Here is a 19,795-nt window from a genome sequence, read left to right on the forward strand (position 1 = left end):
GGGGCCAAGGAATGTAGGCAGCCTCTAATAGCTGGAAAAGGCAAGGAAATGAATTCTCTCCTAAAACCTCCATAAGGAAAGCAGTTCTGCAAACCCACATAAAATTTCTGACCTCTAGAATTGTAAGAGAAGAAGATTGTGTTCCTTTAAGCTACTAAATTAGTGGCTACTTGTTACATCAGCAGTAGGAGACATCACAGTATGCCTGGACTTGTTAACACAGTAGAAATGGGTAGTAATGAGGTTCCAAGAGAGCAGGCAGAAGTGAGTCACAGGCTGAAAATTGGCACATTCTTGCTTCTGCCACTATCTGTTGACCAAAGAAGTCAAAAGGTCAGCCCAGATTCAAAAGATCAAGAAGTAAGCCCATCTCTGGATGGAATCTACTTATCTCACCTCTTGATGGGAGAAATTATAAAATTCACATGCCAAGGGATAGGGATACAAGGAGGGGTAAAGAATTTTGGCCACTTTTTTTGCAATGAGTCTACCATAGTGCCCTCTACAAAATAACAGAGGATATTCAAAAGCAATGTTTGATCTTGGTTTCTTTTTAATTTGCAGGGATAGAGGGAGTATGCGTGCCTGGACCTCAGGCTCTGATATCTTCCTAAATCTCTGGAGAATTTTTATGTCCCCAAGGAGCACAAGATGGATGCATTTCATCCAACATTTGGGAGTTTGCTGTTGGGTTGCTCTCATTTCAACGGGCCTCTTCTCTGTGGCTTTCTACTGGCTTTTGCCATCACCCATAGTGTTCACCACCTCCTGGATCATGATGTGTGCTCTGCTGTGTTGGTCCAAGCACGTGAGATGTTTTATTCTTCTCTTCTTTCTCTCTTGTGGCCTGCGTGAAGGCAGGAATGCTTTGATTGCGGCTGGCACGGGGATAGTGATCTTTGGACATGTCGACAATATCCTTCACAACTTTAAAGGTCTCCTAGACAGTATGACTTGCAACCTAAGGGCAAAGAGCTTTTCTATACATTTGCCGCTTTTGAAAAAGTACATTGAAGCAATTCAGTGGCTATATGGCCTTGCCTCTCAACTCCATCTATTCGATGACCTGGTTTCTTGGAACCAGACCCTGGCGGTCTCTCTTTTCAGCCCCAATGAAACCCTGGAGGCTCAGCTAAATGGCACCAAAGGTGAAATCCTGGGTGCAATGTACGAAATGATGGCCACAGCCCAGATGTGGTCTTCCCTGGGTCAGAAGCTACTCGCCATTGCAGGCCTTGTGATGGTCCTGCTCAGCACCGGCCTCTTTATGAAGCGATTTTTGGGCCCTGGTGGAAGGAAGTTTGAAAATATCTATATCACCAGACAATTTATTCGGTTTGATGAAAGGGAGAAGCATCAACAGAGGCCCTGTGTCCTCCCACTGAATAAGAAGGAAAGGAAGAAGTATGTCGTCATCCCATCTTTCTGGCTGACCCCTAAAGAAAGGAAAAACCTGGGGCTATTTTTCCTTCCTATCCTTACCCATCTCAGCATCTGGGTCCTGTTTGCAGCCATAGATTATCTGCTGTATCAGCTCATCTTCTCTGTGAGCAATCAATTCCAGAGTTTGCCAGGGCTTGAGGTTCACTTGAAACTGCACCCAGAGGTAGGTGCCCACAGGCTGCTTCTCACTGTGCATTGTGGTGATTTGCATCCCAAGGCAGGGGCTGTGACTTAGTCACCTTTGAATCTCCAGTGCTTGGCATGGTGTCTGCATATAGAAGGAGCCCGGTAAAAGGATGTTAAATGGAATTGAAGTAACGACATTAGAGTAGGACATTGATCTGAGATCCTTTGGTCACTGTATGAGATTCCTGTGGCTGCTGTAACAAGTTACCACAAACTGGGTGGAGAGCTTAACACAAAAGAAACCTACTCTTCTGAAGTCCTAGAGGCCAAAAGTCTGCAGGGCTGAAATGAAGGTGTCATCTGGGTCGCACTCCCTGCGGGGCCTCTTTTCCCCCCACCAGCTTCAGGTGGCTGCCCTCATTCCTTGGCTTGTGCCCACATCACTCCAGTCTCTGCATCCTCAGTGGCAGGACCAGCTCCTCTTCTCTCTGTGTGTGACTGTCCCTCTGCCTCTCTGTCTTAAAAGAACACCTGTGATGGCACCAACATATACCCAGAAAATCCAGGTTAATCTGCCCCCCATACCAAGATCCTTAACTTAATCACATCTGCAAAGAGCCTTTTTCTTCAAATAAGGCAACATTCACAGGATCTAGAGATTAGGGGATTATTTCAAGCCTACTCTAGTCACCAAATACTGAAATGTGGGCATAGGAGTCTCCAATGTTGAATACAAAGTTGATTTCCAAGCATGAAGGAGACCATGATGCATGGTCTGGTTTCCTCTCAACTTTGTACTTGTTGTACCGGTCAATCTTGAGTCAGATACCTACTCTAAATGAGACCTTATTTTCTGAGTCCTTAGTACACATAGCAAGGCTCCCATTGCATCAGCATAGTGTTTAAAGGAATGATCATTGAGAAAGGAGACTTAAGCTACCAAATAACAAGGCTGGCACTAGTCCCTGGTGACACCCATGGAAGAAAAAGTGTGTGTGTGTGTGTGTGTGTGTGTGTGTGTGTGTGTGAGTGTGCATGTGCGAGTGCGCGCGTGCGTGTGATTGAATGACGGCCGGGGAGTGTTCCAGCCACAGTTTGCTCTCTCTTTTCGGTTTTAAAATGAGAGCCCTACTTCTGCTAAAATGATATCCTGCTACACTTTGGAATTTTAAATAATTTAAGTCAATAGTTTTCAATCTTAAGTGTGTGTTAAGAATCTCCTGGGCTGGATACAGAATCCTAGGCTTCAATTTACAGATTTTTTGTTTTTAAGTGGGGAGTAGTTTTAGCTGGGGGTTAAGAGTGGGGGGTAAGAGGATTCGGGAATCAAACCCAGGTCTCCCGCATGGAGAGTGAGCATTCTACCGCTGAACCACCTGTGCACCCAGTTTAAGCATTTTTAATAAGCAATCGAAGTCATCCCAAAGCAGGTGGCTAAGGATCACACTTTGAGAAACACTGCATTGCGGGCCAGAAAGCAAGGACGTTCCACACAGGTGGTCCCCTACCTCGGCTGCACGACACCATCACTGTGGAGCTGAACAAGCAAATAAACAAACCCAGTGATTTGCTCGGGCCTCCAAGGATTCTGATTTAATAGGACTTAACAAGGGTAGGGGTATAGGGATTTTTAAAAGCTCCCCGACTAATTCTAGTCTGCAGCCAAGATCATCAACCACTGATGTAAACCCACCGCCCAAAGAATGGAGCCAGCGGTTTAACCTCTGAAGGCCACCGATGGATCTATGAATATGTCAATTGGCCAAGACAGTCTCTTGCTCTGAGCTGGTGGTGCCTTCTATGTCTGCAGGAATCTGGCTTTATCTCCTCGGTTCTCCTTCCTGCTCCTCTCTGTAGCAGGTGCCAAGAGAGAGGCCCATGAGCTTGGGTATCCCACACTTTATTTTTCCTTTTCCATTTTTCCCCGTGGAAATTTTGTGATTGCATTAACATTTTAGAGGCCCTGGATATTGATAGATGCTTTTTTTAAAAAACGTAGAGATAGTGAAGCTGAACCAGGAGGGTCTGTGCGTCTCTGTGGGAGATTCTGTGTCTGTCTGTGTGTCTGTCTGTATGATACCTGCATGCTGTGGGGGCCTGCGTCAGGGTCAGCAGGTGAAACAGTACCAGCTGTGCCCACGTTTCTAATTTTCCCTCCTCTTTATCAAGCAGCAATAAGTCGTGCTGGGGGGCTGGGGAAAGAGAGGGGAAACTGTAGAAATGGTACTTGTAAACCCTCCTTTGAAACCCTGCTGCGGGGGGTAGGGGGGTGGGGGCGTGGGGAGGCTCACTCGTTATCACTCAATGCCTGGAGTCCTCCTGCTGCCCCCACACCTTCCCGCCCTCCTTTTGGCTCAGCAGGTCGGGTCCCCAGGCTCCTGTCCCTCCTAATCCTGGGCTTCCTCTCAGAGTCGATTACTCTCAACACTGCATGCCCTGGCGACTTCAGTTCATTAGAAGACAACAGTGCTCTAGATATTTGGAGCGGGTTGGATAATGGAAGCAGTGCTTCCCAGGAAAACCAAACAAGAATCTCAAACATGCTCAACTTTGAGGGGTGGGGCAGCCAGTGAGAAGACCTCTCTCCTTCTTCTCATCCCCGCCCCCATACTTTCCTTTCTTGTCTCCCCATTTTGCTTCTCCTTCTCCTTTCTTTTCTTTTTGCTTCTCTCTCATTTATTTTTCTCTCAGCCAATCCTCATGCCGATTTTGTGAATTCTCACTGTTTTAGAAGGAACACTTTTTAAAAAGAGCAAGTTCTGCCTCCCTTAGAAAGTCCCAAAGCTTTCCAAAGACAATGTTCTGACAAGTTCATTGTTGGACCCTGATGGATGCCATGGTGGCTGCCATCAGGACCTGGGAACAGGGCACTGAGGGATGGCCATGCACGCACATGACGACAGCAGGGTGGGGGGCACTGGAGCAGGCGTGACTGTGGTGGGAGCTGTTCCCAAGTTCAACCCCTTCCACGTGACGGCCATGCCCGGCCCTTATCCCAGGATGCCCTAGGAGGCTTCTGGTCCTCTCCCTTGCTACAGATTTGCAAAGGAGAAGTCAAGTAGGAAGACAAGCATTGACTCAGGTTTTTGCCAATATTTCTCTCCCACTTTCACAGGATTTAAAATAAATATTTTTAATAAAGAAGAAAGATTGGAAATGTTCCAAGGTTAGCTAGCTGAATGGATGAGCACTGTAGGTAAAAATAACCGTAGTTGCCACTTATTGAGCACCTACTGTGTGCGTGGTGCTTGGCTGTATTAACGTTACAGGCATCTACAGGGACGCAGGGTAGCAGAGGGACGAGTGGGTAGGCTGAGGCATCCACTGTGTGCTTCCTTCCCACCTTCCAGGCTTACCAGCCATGTGACCAGCCGTGTGAGTGTAGCAAGTGAGACTCAGATTACTCATCTGGGTATTCAACATGAAGATTATACCTACATTATGGAATCGTTGTGAGGATTGAATAAAGTGCCTCATACGAAATGTTGCCAGGATGTAGCTGGGCTTCAGAAAGGTCCCATAAGCTGGCCAAGGTCACCCAGCTGTAATTATGATGGAGCAGTGATTCAAATCCAGGACTCACATTCAATTCGGTCTCAGCAAATTGTTCCCTGAAAAGAGGTAAACACACTTTAAAACGTCAGGGTACCGTTTAGTATCGTGTTCTGCATTTTGAAAAAATTAATTTGCCTTTCGCTTTACCCTCAACAAATCTCATGCAAAATTGTTGACTCAACCTTTATAAAACCCTGACTCCCAGCTGCAAAATCCCCGGGTAGACTCCTAGACTTAATGACTTCTTCCCAGACCGAACACCCGCTGCTTTCTTATTGCAGGATTTTTCATCACTGACTCAATCAATGTGTTTGTTTCTTCAATAGTATTAAATAGAGTGTATGCCTTTGCTCTGGGGACCTAAATCGCTCTATTTAATTGTGGGCAGGCTGTCTTTTTCATATGAGAAAATGAGAGGCAACACAAATGCTTTCCATGGCTTCGGCACAGCGCTGGTGAAATTACAGCTTTGCTTTGACACCTAGATAAAGGTCCCAGGTTAGTGGTTTCCAGATTCTTTGTAGTTGCTGGAGTAGATCCAACAGGCGCAGTGTTCTCTGGACGTGGTTGGGTTCTTCTGGAGAAGTCATTTACCTCTTCCCGGCCCCAGGGCTCTGCGGAGCTGGGGTGATAATAACTTACTAAGAACTCCAGTTCTAGAAGGTTAATGCTTCATCCCAAGCTGCTTAATTTACACTGGGAGTAGCTTATTCACGAGCAGGATCTGGCCCATTAATTCCTGTTTTACCAAATTAGAAAACAAATCCACCGAGAGAGTAAATGACTTTCCCAGGTCAGGAAAAAGAAAGAGCTGAATCAACACACACTTCTCTTTCTGGTATCTTGGCTGGGTGGCTCAATGTCATCCACTGCCCTCTGTGTCAGTCCTGCTGAGGACAACCAGTTTGTTCTCTTGCCTTCAAACAGGAAGGAATGCACCCCGCCTGAGCATGCAAGAGAGATGGGAAAATGCCTTATCTGAAAGACCTTCACAAGTAGGATGTCTAGTCTCTTAGCAAAGTGTGTTCTAGGGTAAACATGTCAACCTGAAAAAGGCTATCTTAACATTAAATAAAATAATACTACTCTAACCTCTAGAAGGTTGAGCTAGAAGACAATTTGGCACCTCAATAGCTTTGTGACCTTGTGATTTGCTGAGGGGTGTTTGTCAAGACTGGTTGCATATGACTAGCCCTTTAGGGGCTACATATCAAGACAATCACCTCCCTGAGTTGAGCTAAAGATCACCTTTCATTAGCTCCATGTGTCCTAACATGTAGAAGCAGATGTTCCATGAAAATGGGCTATATGGCCAAAACTTTTAGGAAAATCCTTGACCAAAGGTAAACAGATGTCTTTTCGGTGGGACTTCTCAGAGCCCGCAATAGTCTCTTGGGCATTGTGACTCTCCAAAGGGACGTAATGTGAACAAACTCATATGTTATCTTTCTCTCAAAGGAATCTATATTTCCACAAATCCATTTTGGAAAACACAGTATTAGACACAGAGAAGACTCAACCCATTGCCTTGGCTCTAATCATAGCACACAAAAGGAGTAGCAATAGCTCCTTTAGTCAAAGCTCCCTGAATATTTTAAGGTAAATGCTAAAAACCGCAGGGTAATACTGAGAAGGACAGGGACTGAAAACATATATGGCATGAGTTATTTTGTTGGTTCTTTTTAGGTACAAAGAACTCAAGACACAATCCATGATTCTGCCTTTAATATATGTCTGTTTGAACCAAACTGCATTCCAAAACCGAAGCTCCTCCTGTCTAAGACCTGGGTTCCTCTCAGTATTATTCTTGTGATATTAGTGGTGCTAGCACTCTTGTCCTCCACTCTGATGCAGCTTAAAATCCTGGTGTTGACGTCCTTTTACCCCAGCGTGGAGAGAGAGCGCATCCAATACCTACATGCAAAGCTACTGAAAAAAAGGTCAAAGCAGCCACTGGGAGAAGTCAAAAGTAAACTGAGGCTGTACTTTACAAAGGTAAGCCAAGGCAGGGTCCAACCCCTAATTAAGGAAATTTTGAGTTTGAAAGACAAATGGAAAGGGGATTTCAGAGCACACCCCAACCTTATGTCATAAAATTCCCCAGCAGTAGATGAGACGCTAGGAAGAAATTAACAAGTACATGGTTAGGGCTCTTGGCTTTGGGATTTTGAGTACTTGTGCAAAGGACTCTATTACATACCCTTTGAAATACTGGCTTCAACTGAGTGTGTTCACTTCTCGTAGAGAGGCTGCAGGGAAGACGCACACTATTGGTTATTAGAGCACATGCCCAATAAGATTATCTGTCCAGTTTAAGGATAAAGACAATAACAGAGAGGAAAATATACACTATAGCTTGGTAAACACCAAACAATTTGCTCATTCTCCAGTGTTAAAATATTTTTTAAAGGTGATGTCATGACACTCATACAAACATAAAATGAATGCCCATCAAATATTTTATTTAACTTATTGATTAACAAGGGAACAGTAAGAAATTAAAACCAATTCAAAGAAGAATATAAACACATACACATGCATATACAGGCCATTAGGAATGCCAAAATGAATTTGCTTAATAGATTAAAAAACTGGCTTCTATCACAGGGGCATGGGGGGGGTGATTATACTCCACTGAGCAAAACTCACTTTTGTGTCCTCAGACAGAATAATTTGGATGGCGGCCCTTGATTATAAACAACGGACAGAATAGGAAAATAACTAAAAGACAATGCAGGGATAAGATAATCCAGATGAATAAGAGGACTCTCAGTCATCTTTTTTTTTTTTTCTCACCGTTTTCAAAGCCTTCACAGTATTTCCCAACATTAGTAACCCCGTGATGAATAGTTTATGTTAGAGGCAGTTGAAAAGACTCTAATCCTTATTCATCTACCTTTTTGTCTCTTCAGATTCATTTCTGGCTTCCAGTCCTGAAAATGATTAGGAAAAAACAGAAGGACATTGTAAGTGAAAATGATCCATGAGAAACCCCAAGTAGCATCTCAGGTTCTCCACAGGTATGTTGGTGGTGGTCAAGATTTGAACTCAGCAATGGCGAACTATGTGGCATGGTCCTGCTAAGGGTTGGAATTTGCAGGGCCACCTTCCATCACCTGGGTATGCCTCCCAACTTTTTTTCTCTGTGAGGCCGCAGCGCTACAGGTCAATGGTTGTGTGGTCTGTCTTCCAAACAAGGCAGTTGATCTTGACCATGTCATGGTGTAACTAGGCTCTTGATAATGACTCTCAGCATAGAGTGATATTCAGAGAAAAAGAAAAAAATAGAAAAGACCCCCAGATTAGACATTATACGTGTGTAATGCCAGCAAAACATCTCTAAACTCTCTGTCCTTTCTCTCCCCTTCTGAACATATATATATATGTTCATTTCATAGCTATGAAATCATAGCTAGTCCCTTTTTCCACAACTTTCTCTTTTCTTCTCTCTGTCCCCTTGTTCAACACCAAGAACTCTTTCTAAAATCTATCTCTATCAGCTCCTAATTTCCTCTCATCGCCACCTCTGCTCCTTCTCCCTACTTTCCCTGATCAATTTTGTTTTTTCCTTTTCTAGCAGATCCCCAGGCCCAGTATTCCTGAAAGTGTGTTCCAGGGATCACACATATCAACGTGATAACAAACACTTATTAAAACTAATATTCTTAGGCCCCTTTTCCCCTTCCACTGCTGTCAAAATATATAGGAGGGAGAAAAACATTTTTGAATAATGATTTTATTATATCTCCAAAGTCATTGAAGAAGAGGCAAACATTTGAAAAAAAATTTTTTTAATTTTGTAACTATTCACTTTGAAATAATTTCAGACCTTCAAAAAGGCTGCAAAAATAGTACAGAGTTCCATTTACCCTTCGCCCATCATCCTCCAATATTAACGTTTTATCTAACCACAGTCCCGTTATCAAAACTAGGAAAGTCCCAACATAATACATATTGTGCAGAGTTAATCCAGTGTTCATTGATGGTCGCACTAGTATCCCTTTTCTGGTCCTAAATTCAATGCAGGATTCCCCATTGCATTTAGTTGCCATGTTAACTTAGGCTCCAATCAAGCTCAGTTCCACAGCCCACACCCGCCCATCCTTCATGGTCTCAACACTTTTGAAGAATACTGTCCAGTTATTTTGTGGTGTTTTCTCATGACTAAATTCAGATGTCGCATTTTTGGCAAGAATCCCAAGAAATGATGTTGTACCCTTCTGGTCACTCATACCAAGAGGCATTTGAGCTGCTGTTCTCCTTGCTGGCCAGGCCACCACTGGTTAAGGTGGTGTCAGATGGATTCTTCTGCAAGGTTGACTATTTTTCACTTTGTGATTAATAAGTGTCTTTTTTTCTTTTAATGAGTTGTGGGCTTACAGAATAAGCATACATAAAATTTGGGACTCCCATCTATCATTCTATTATAACACCTTGCATTGATGTGGTACATGTGTTACAGTTGATGAAAGCACACTTTGTAATTGCACTATGTCTGTGGTTTAACTGTGGATTCACTGTTTGTGTTGTGCAGTTCCATGAATTTGTTTAAAAAAAATTTTATCCTAGTAACATATATACAATCTAAAACCTCCCCTTTTAACCACATTCAAATATATAAATCAGTGCTGTTAATTATGTTCCCAAGTTTGTGGTACCACCTCCACCATCCTTCACCAAAGCCTTTCCTCATCTAAAATAGAAGCTCTGTACATTTTAAACCTTGACTCCTGTAATGGTCAGCTTCATGTGTCAACTTGTCCAGGTGGTGGTGCCCGTTGCCTGGTTGGGTAAGTGCTAGCCTGTCTGTTGCTATGAGGACATTTCATGGAATTAAATCATGATCACATCAGCTGCATCCACAGCTGATTGCATTTGTAATCAGCCAAGGGGAGTGTCTCCTGGAATGAGTGACACTTAGTCTAATCACTGGAAGGCTTTTAAGGAGGATTCAGAAGAGACAGTCTCTCTTCCTGCTTCAACCGGCAAGCTTCTCCTGTGGAGTTCATCCATACCCTTCTTTAGAGTCGTCAGCTTCATGGCCTGCCCTACGGATTTTGGCCTCTATGTTCCCATGGTTATGTGAGACACTTTTTAAATTTTATATCTACAGATATTTCCTGCTGATTCTGTTTCTATAAAGAACCCTAGCTAATACAAATCCCCATTCCCTTACCCCCTTCCCATCCCCTGGTAACCTATTTTCTAAATTTTGACTCTTGGAGGATTGCTTTGAGACTATGTAAATATCTTTTTTCTCATCATGTTTTTAATTCTAAGATTTTAAATGGGTGCCAATTTTAGCACCCATTTAGCACACATATTTAGCACCATGCCAAAAGTGATTTAGTGGTTTCCTATTTCCATATTTTCTACATTTATTAGTTGGAATTCTACTATAAGGAAAATCTGTCCCCAAAAAAGAAACTTTTTGTTTTTTGAAAGTGCAAACTTTGTTTCAGACACTGACATGGCAATTTACACAACAGATCTCATTCATGTTTCATACCACCGTGTAAAGTAGGTTTGATTATTTTCATTTTATAGGTCAGGAGACTTTAGGGAGAAAACAACAAACGGCAAGACAGGGACTGAACATTTATGCTGCCTTTGACTTCTTTTGAGCAATTCTAACCTACCCTTGCAGAGGATTTGCAGACACTTTCCTCTCTTGTCCCTGACACTTTGCCCGTGAAGGGGATGGGGCCAGCTCAGCAGTACTCAGCTGTTCTCAGAGTGCTCCAGGGGATTCAAAGATCTTGGAGCCTGAGAGGCAATTAGTCATACCAGTTGGTACTTTCAAAGAAGGGGACAGGGCATGGCCAGGGTCTCCTCCCAGTCAGGGTCTTGGCCTCAGCTTCCTTGCCACCTTTGTACCAAGCTCAGTGCTTGCCACCATATACCCTTATATCTAACTCTTTCAACAACTTTGCAAAACAGGTATTAGCCCTGTTTCACCGATATGAAAATGAAATTTAGAAAGACCAAATAAGTCAATAAAGCTTGATATTGCTAGTAAGTGACAGAACTTGAAAGCAGATTCATTGAAGTCCTCTGACTTTGTGTAAGTCAGTGAAGGATGAAGAACTGAACCTGCTCAGCCACTGGTTCCCATTCTCACCACAAGTCATAACTCCCCAGGAAGCTTTAAAAATCACTGGTGCCCAGCCTCACCCTAGAAACGCTGACTTAGTCCCTCTGGGGCAGGATTTGGCACTAGCGTTGTTTAAAGCTCTTCTGGTGACCCTACTAAGCTGCCAAGATTGAGAACCACCAATCCAGGGATTTTTTACAGGATTGCAGATCTTTCAATTCAGATCTTCAATAGCGAAATTTCTCTAACAAAAGGAAATGTGCCTGATTCAGCATTTCCCACTGTTCCTTTTAGACTCTCCATACAAAGTGTTCAGTAGGGAACATTACGTAGAAAATCCACATTATCCACTTTCCAACCTTGAAGATTCATAAAGCTTGTTGGCATCATTCAAAAAGTTTGAGAAATCTTATAATAAATTTCATTTAACTTTCTTACATCTACAATTCCCCCAACATACTACACCATGGAACAATTTCACCTGCAGTGACTAACTTCCTGTAGGACCAGTTCCATAGCAGTGCTCTGGTAAGTGCTAATAAAATTGGGATATAACTGATGAGAATTTCAGTCAAAAAAGGATTAAAGTAAGTGAAGATGCATTTGTAGTTTTGGCTTTTTAAACCATGCTGGTGATTTTATACTTTGTATATTCTAAATAAACAAATGCGTTTATTAATAAATTGGTACAATGTGTGAATTTGCATACTCATGTTGCATTTATTCCTCCAACAGAGGAGGTTTTTATCGCTCATTAAATAAGGCAAAGGATTTGTATTAATTACAGTAACAGGTCAGTGTTTGCTTGACCAAACAACTTGGCCAAAGAACTGGACACCTGTGCCAATTTGAAGCTATTATGCACCCCAGAAAAGGTATATCCTTTAATCTTCATTCAGTATTGCTGGGTGGAATCATTTTTATTGTTTCCATGAAGATGTGATCCACCCAATTGTGGTGGTAACTTTTGATTAAATAGTTTCCATGGACATGTGTCTGCACCCATTCAAGGCGGGGTTGCTAGTGGAACCCTTTAAGAGGGAACCTTTTTGGAAAAAGCTCAGAGCAACCAAAACAACCAGAACCAATGGAGTCCACAGAGCCAGAGACCTTTGGAGATGACAAAGGATAACGCCCCTGGGGGAGTCTCATGAAACAAGGAGCTGGGAGAGAAAGCTAGCAGATGTTGCCATGTGCCTTTCCAGATGACAAAGTATTTTAGACCCATCAGCCTTTCTTGAATCAAGGTATCTTGCCCTGGATGCCTCAGTTGAGACATTTTCATGGCCTTAGAACTGCAAACTTGCAACTTAATAAATTTCCTTTTTAAAAGCCATTCCATTTTTGGTATATAGCATTCTGGCAGCTTTTGCCAACTAAAACAACACCTAACCTGCCCAAGCAGACATATGCACTTAACCATCACTAAATCAGCTACTCAATTTTCAGAGGGACCTAGATGCTTTAGAGCTTCTAAATTCCACTAATTAGCTAATTTGCTCATCTATGTAACAATATCACCAACATCCACAGCAAACATTTGAATGTAGAAGATACTGGTGATGCTCAGTTGGCTTTGGTCCCTACCCTTAGGACACTTCCGGGGCAATCAGGGAGATGGATGCTTAGATAACACATAACAACTTGGGGAGGAGTTAAGCTCCCCCTGTCTCCTCTATTGTGATAGCTCTCTAGTCTCTTCTTTTTTCTCTCTTCTCTATTGCATAGAATTTTGAATAAAACATCTTCACCTGTTTAAAATAAAGCAAAACAAAACAATACATCGTAGTCTTTGGTAATCACCAATGGCATGGTGTCCTGTTACAAATGCTCAATCTGTCTTCTTCTCTAGAAGAAAGACACTAAAAGGATTTGCAAAGTGGTCTTAATTTCCTTGAGTTGAAAACTGACTTTCTGAAGCAGCATAATCTTCTTTCCAATGACTTTTAACTACTTCCAGGACTTCCAATGAGTGTCTTGCTGTCTTATATGTTAAGCCTGATTGTCCGGAGGCTGCAATGCTCTTCCCTGCTGGAAGGTCAGACTGGAAAAGCGATGCTGCCTCAAAAGGCAATTCTGATCTTGAAGTCAGCATGTAGACTTGTTTATCTGGGCTCACCTAACTTGGGGCATAAAACCCTTATTTAATTACAGTCTATCCACTTTAGAGTTAAACAAAGGGCTAGTTAAATTTCATGAGACATCTACTAAGAGGTGCTCTACTTACATTATAGAAGCAGAAAACTGCTGCCCAAAGTAATCTAATAGAACTTTCTTTTTCACCTCTGATTTTAATGGCTTATAAAAAGTATATTGCATGATAGCCTACGGCACTATTTCTCATCTCATATATCCCAATCTTGTGGCCCTATTTTTAATTGGGTCATTCAATGTCATCTGATGTCCTCCTTGACTCTGTATCTGGGTCAGTTGACTTTCTGATGACAATGAAACTTGTAAACACCTTCAAAGTAATAGATCTCTTTTATCATTCTACTTGGGCTGTTAAACACTGTCTCCCTTCTTAGATTTTATATCTGCTGCCTTTCCGTTAGGCCCTAATCAACCATAATTATAATATGAGCATGTTAGAGTCTTCATATATCATGTATTTATGTATTATAGCCTAAGGGAACAAGAACTAACCTTCTCTTTCAAAGTCAGTAATAGTGATCCCCTTCAAGTAACTAAGACTATTGAAGTCAATCACTTTATTTAAATTATGCTGTGGAAGAGAAAGGAATTGATTTAAAAAAATGAATGTGAATTGAGTGTAGTTATTTATCTATATTTAAAAGACTGTTATATTAGACTAAAATCATCCTTATACAGTGGGAAGGAAAGATTTAAATTAATGGGTAGCTGAAATTCCCAAATTTTTAAAGACACAAAAACCTTTTTTGGTTTTATTCTTTAGTGGATTTTTTTTGAAGGAGTGGAAAGGGTGATGAATAAGAGGGTACTGAGGACCAGAGCCTTTTTTCATCATCTAAATTCTGAGTGTCTATGAGCCTCACTTTCATAGTCAAAGGACAGAAGAAGAAACCAGAGTTAGATTTCTCATTTGAGGAATTTGTGCAAAAGCAAATGGAAAGAGAAAATGGCAATGACAGAAAAAAAGGCCCACTTAGCCACAGCAAGTGCAATGAAGGCAGGAAGTGTTTGCACTCTTTACTGGATGCTGAGGGAACACATGGCGAGTCTGGGCAGATCCACCTCTAATCTCATCTAGCAAAGACCACAACGTGTGGCGCAGGAAGTGGACAGGTTTAGAGGACATAAGGGAGGACCATGAAGGATTGAGACGAAGGTGGAACTTTGCCTCCACATTCTAGGGCAGTGGTTCCCAAAGCTGGCTGATGCTGAAAATGGTTTAAGAAAGTTCAACAATGCAACACTAACAGAGAACCCTGTTGTAATGATGGACAGCAGTCAATGGTGCAGTAATACAAATGTTCTTTCATGAATCGTGACAGGTACCACACTGATGGAAGTGTGGTATAAGGGATAAGGTATAGGTTGGTATAAGGGAACTCTGTATTTTTTGCCTAATTTTTAAGAAAACCTACAACTTCTCTAATTAAAAAATCATAGATTCCCAAACCCAATAAATCCAGTTTCCTCAATCATGCAAAATTCTAATTGTTTGCCAGGAAACATGTTTTTCTTATCTTCTGTAATCTGACTCACCTACTTGTGTAAATAAACACTCAAACAAAGCTAAAATTGATGGCATTGTGAATTAGATCATTTTAACCCTAAAGTCAACCATTTACCAAATGTGATTTGGTATCAAATATTACTTTTTCACCATTCATTAAATTAAACTATTTCAATTTAAGGACTGGGATATCCTTTTGTTTTTTTTTTTTCCTAATGGAAGGTAATGGGCTACAACAAGCATATAGTAGAATAGAAAGAAGAGAAATTTTTAGAATGGGAAATGTGGGATTCAAATCCTGGTTCTGCTAATTAGTGACATAAATTTAGGTGATGTAATTTTTACCTCTCTCTTAACCTCATTTTTCTGAGGTTATAAAATGTGGGTTAAAATATCAAATTTATAGCACCTTCTGAGAATTAAATGAGATGGCATATATAAAGAACACTTCCTAGCCCAAATTAGATAAATGTTAGTGCTTTCCTTTCGCTTTCTCCTTTCTCTTTTTCCTGTTCTATCCCACTTTCTTTCACTGTTGAAAATAGGGTCTGATACAAACTAGGAAGAACAAAAGAGAGAATGATCAGCACAACTTTTCTGTGAAGGATCAGATAGCAAATAATTGAGTCTTTGCAACTATGCAATCTCTTTTGCAAGTACTCAAGCCTGTCATTTTAATGCAAAAGCAGGCAAAGAAAATGTGTAGATATGTGAACCTGGCCTGGCTCCCTTAAAACTTTATTTGCATAAACAAACAATTTGGCCCATAGACTACAGCTTGCTGACCCTTGACGTACAAGAATACTTTTCTGAAACCTATGAGTTGATGCAGGAGGTGATGAAATAAGGACTCAATGTCAGAAAAAAAAAAGGACTCATATCCTTCTTTGCTCATAAGTAGCTGGATGACTTGGCAAAAGTCACTTCACCTCTCTGAACTCAATTTTCTCATCTGTATAGATAAAGGAGCTGGGCTGAAGAATCTCTGAGGAGGCTGCCACTGCTAAAAGCCTATGATTCTTTGGGAGACAGCAGTTTCCACAAGAGAACAACCAATGAACTGTATGTAACTGAAGATTCAGCATTTGATTTGTTTGTTCTTTCATGGTTGATCAATGAATCATAAAGAACAACAGAAGCTCTCTGGTCATAAGTATGATTTATTTGATGAAAAGGGAAAATATAACATTTGGTCAAAATAAATGTTATTTTCTCCACAGACACAAAGCAGCAATCAAAATAGTTATTACATTCTAAATGTCATATGTCATTTCACATAGTTTAAATTCAGGCTACAATGTTTGTCAGTAACTGAAGACTTGAAAATTGAAAGTCTTGTTTTTTCAAAGCAAGTACTGCTCGCACCCTAAACATGATATATTAATTAGGATGTGAAATAAATCAATCTGAGTTGCTTTTCCAAAAGGAAATGGTCGTGGAAGTTTTGTTTGTACTGAAACAATGGGGGAGGGGTGTGTTTTGAAAGTGGAAATGCTAATACACACAAGATAATGAATAATATGCTGTTTAAAAACATGATGTAATGAAAAAAAAGTGTTCAGTTGGAAACTCAAAGAATTTGATTCTGCTACCAATTAGCTTCGTCAAGGCTCTTCTTTCTTGATTCAATTCAGTCCTTTGTAGGAAACATTGTAACAGCTATTATTTATTGAGTCTCCACTCGCGACTCTACAGACTCTTCAGTGTATTATTTCCTTTAATCCTGACCCAAACCCCAGGAGGAAAGTTCTAATGCTATGGCTGTTTTGTAGATAAGGAAGTTGGGGCACAGAGGGGCTAAGTAATTTGTCCACAGTGTGTTCCAGAATCAAGATTTGAGCGGTTAGCTCAATGCTGCCTTCTAAAGAATGGCTTTTCAGTGTCATTTCCCAGCCCAGAGATCTAGTGAGTTAACCGCCTTCTACCAGACCTTTAAAGCCCTCCAATTGGATCCCAGCCCATCTCCCCACCTTATCCCACACTCTCTGCCTGAATCCTCCATTTGTCAAAAGCCTCTGCCCAACTGGCCTCTGAAGAGTCCCCGCCATTCCATTTCATGCCTCTGCCTTCCTGGCTGTCCCGTTCAATCCCTCATGTCCCCGTACCCAAACCCTGCCTCCTGAGGTCAGGCGCAGTGAGGAGCACGGCTGCAGAGTGGGGTCTTATCGCGGCTCTGTCACAAACTCTGCTTGGGAACTAGGAAATGCCTTTTAACCTCTCTGAGCCTCAGTTTCTCCAACTGAAAATCAACGGTGTTATACTCGATTAGACATTTTCAAAGCTTTTATTGATTATTGTTCCTTTAAGCCATGGGCCATTTTCTCTAAAGAACTCTTGGGAATACCAGTTAATAGCCCAGCAAAGGCAGAGGGGCCTGCTTAAAATAGAGGCTGACAGTGGAGCTGCAGCACACAGCAGGAAGACACCAGATGAGGGCAGCTCTGGGATTCTTTACATCTAAACGCAAATGAATTAAATTTCCTGTGACACCCTAACTTACAATAACTGCTCACTCCTCTGGATTCATAGCTCTTCATGTCGTGTAGTTCTTACAATACATTGCATATAGGAAATTAATTTATGTTGGCTTACTAACCAGAGTCTGTATTTCTTATGAACAGGAATTGTGTATTTTACTTCGTTTGCATCCACCACAGCCATAAGTATAGTCATAGACCCTTAAGAAATATGCAGCACAACAACTTCAATAAGTATACAACAGAAAATCTATAATAAATGCATGTAGAATGAGAAAATGAATGAATGACCTGGACTAGAAAATTTTTCTAAGACTAATACATACAGCACATGAAGAGAATAAGGTCGTCAAATGGCTTTATCGTTAACATATAATTTAAGTCTGCTCTGCAGTGAGCTCAACACACTCCTTATTATTTCTGGACATGAGGTTGCCTCAACTCCAACGTCATTAGTTCTCCTGTAATGTCAGGGTTCCTCAAACTTCAGTCATCCCTGCACAACCTCCTGAAGTTTATTTTATCGTATTGGCATAGATCAGGTCCTGATATGCATTTTTGCTTAAATGTTCTTTAAATCAATGCACTATTTTTATTTGAAGAAGTCCATTCTAAAAGAAAACCTTATAATGCCACTGTAAATGTAAAAACAGTGTTGTGCCAATTTGAATCAATTGTGTACCCTAGAGAAGCCAAGTTTTTAATCCCAATTCAATAGCATAGGTTGGAATCTTTTGATTAGATTATCTCCACAGAGATGTGACATGGCCAGTTGTGGATATTTACATTGATCACATGGCGATGTGCCTCCACCCACTCCAGGTGGGTCTTGCTTAGCTTACTAGAATCCTTTAAAGAAGGAAACATTTAGGTAAGAGAACCAGAAACGACAGAAGCCTCAGAGCTGACAGAAAGTTCACAGCAGAGCTGACACAGATGCGGGCACGTGGAGAACAGAGACACGGATATATGGAGATGCTTAGAAGCCGGCAGGCATGCCGTTAGAGGTTAAGCAAGCCAGAACCTGGAGAGAGCCAAGGGAAGCCAAGAGATGAAAACCAGCCCCGGAGAAGCACAATGAGGAACCCCCACAGGAACAGAGGCTGAAAGCAACGGAGCCCAGGAGCAAGGGACCAGCAGAGCCCAGCCATGTGACTACCCAGCTGACAGAGGTGTTCCTAACCCATCGGCCTTTCTTGAGTGAAGATAACCTCTTATTGGTGCCTTAATTTGGACACTTTCATTTCCTTAGAACTGTAAACTTGTAACTTATTAAATTCTTCTTTATAAAAGCCGTTCCTGTTCTGGTAGCTCACATTCTGGCAGCTAGCAAATTGCACAAGTATCATCTTCCATAAGTAGAAAGTCACTGATATATATATATATATATATGGAGGGGGCTTATATATATTTGTATACCCACATATGCACAGACCAGCATATACGCATGTATCATATACATATTATTTATTATACACACACTGTCCATATATCGATATATGCATACATATATAAAATACTATGTATATAGTATCTATCTTATAAACACATAAGATATACACACACATTTACATACATGCACATAGAAAACAAATATTATTAGCTTCTAACAAGATATTAGCCAGTCAAAGTCCATAGTCTACCTCCTCTTTCTCTGTGCAAAGCCTGCAGAACCCTTGCCCTGGGGTTATTCCAACAGAGGGGAGAGGGACTGGGCTGTTTATACCTAATCCCTGCCAGTACTGCTTGCAGGCTGCCACGGCTGCTGGGTGGCACTCCTTCCCTGGCATTCCTGCTGCAAGGGCAGAGTGGCTGTCCTTGGTTATGAAAAAAATGTTGCACAAAAAGATACAGCCACTGTGGCAGTTGAAAGTCTGGAGTGCACTCAAGTAACAAGGCCCAGGAGTCTGTGCTCGGGCCTGGCAGCCTCAGAAAATGAGAAGGGCTCCAAGGTCACAGATGACTCTAAAGACCTATCACTCTCATGACATGGTTCATGCTTACAAAGTACTAAGAACCCTTACTCTCATTCCGGATCCCTTTTCTCCAGTTAAATGCCTATTCCAGGGGAAGCTTCTATGGCTGGAACCAGGACACAGGGTTGTGCAAATCATGGCCCATATTTATAAACTGAGAAACTGTTTGCTGAAAAACCAGCATGATTCTCCGTGTCATCTACATAGGAAAATAGCATTCATTTTATTTTGAAGCACACAAATCCCAGGATCATTAATTCCACTTAAATGAATGAATGACTCCTCTTTGCATATCTGCAGCATCCAACCCGTGACACCCTGGACACCTTCCAGGAAGCTGTGGCCCAGAACACTATTTATAGGAATGCCTTGTGGGCAGTAGTCTTTAGAGGTTTTTCTTCTCGAATGTTCTTTAGGCTGCGTAGATGCCTATTATGCAATTCAGAGAAAGAAGCCTGGACAG

General features: G+C 41.6%; 1 protein-coding gene and 1 long non-coding RNA gene across 2 annotated transcripts; one reads left to right on the forward strand and one right to left on the reverse strand.

The window, feature by feature from the left end:
- The first annotated feature begins 570 nt into the window (after positions 1-570).
- Positions 571-16,284, forward strand: DCSTAMP (dendrocyte expressed seven transmembrane protein). The gene is made up of 4 exons (XM_077167448.1): positions 571-1,606; positions 6,811-7,119; positions 8,037-8,144; positions 15,840-16,284. Exons 1-3 carry the CDS (start codon positions 578-580, stop codon positions 8,109-8,111), a joined length of 1,413 nt encoding a protein of 470 aa, XP_077023563.1. The 5' UTR covers positions 571-577; the 3' UTR covers positions 8,112-8,144; positions 15,840-16,284.
- On the reverse strand, positions 7,566-18,750 carry LOC143688940 (uncharacterized). Its single transcript, XR_013178393.1, has 2 exons — positions 8,241-18,750; positions 7,566-8,057 (listed from the first exon to the last, which is right to left on the reverse strand). It is a non-coding gene; the product is annotated as an uncharacterized LOC143688940 (long non-coding RNA).
- Between the last annotated feature and the right edge of the window lie 1,045 nt (positions 18,751-19,795).

Source organism: Tamandua tetradactyla, chromosome 6 (assembly GCF_023851605.1).
Source record: "Tamandua tetradactyla isolate mTamTet1 chromosome 6, mTamTet1.pri, whole genome shotgun sequence".
Lineage (NCBI taxonomy): Eukaryota > Metazoa > Chordata > Mammalia > Pilosa > Myrmecophagidae > Tamandua > Tamandua tetradactyla.

What these genes read in the sequence shown, in the direction of transcription:
- DCSTAMP (XM_077167448.1), top strand. Translation starts at nt 578, where the DNA reads ATGCGTGCCTGGACCTCAGGCTCTGATATCTTCCTAAATCTCTGGAGA. An exon ending in ACTTGAAACTGCACCCAGAG is followed by an intron (nt 1,607 to 6,810) that starts GTAGGTGCCCAC and finishes GGTTCTTTTTAG; the next exon opens with GTACAAAGAACTCAAGACAC. An exon ending in TGAGGCTGTACTTTACAAAG is followed by an intron (nt 7,120 to 8,036) that starts GTAAGCCAAGGC and finishes TTGTCTCTTCAG; the next exon opens with ATTCATTTCTGGCTTCCAGT.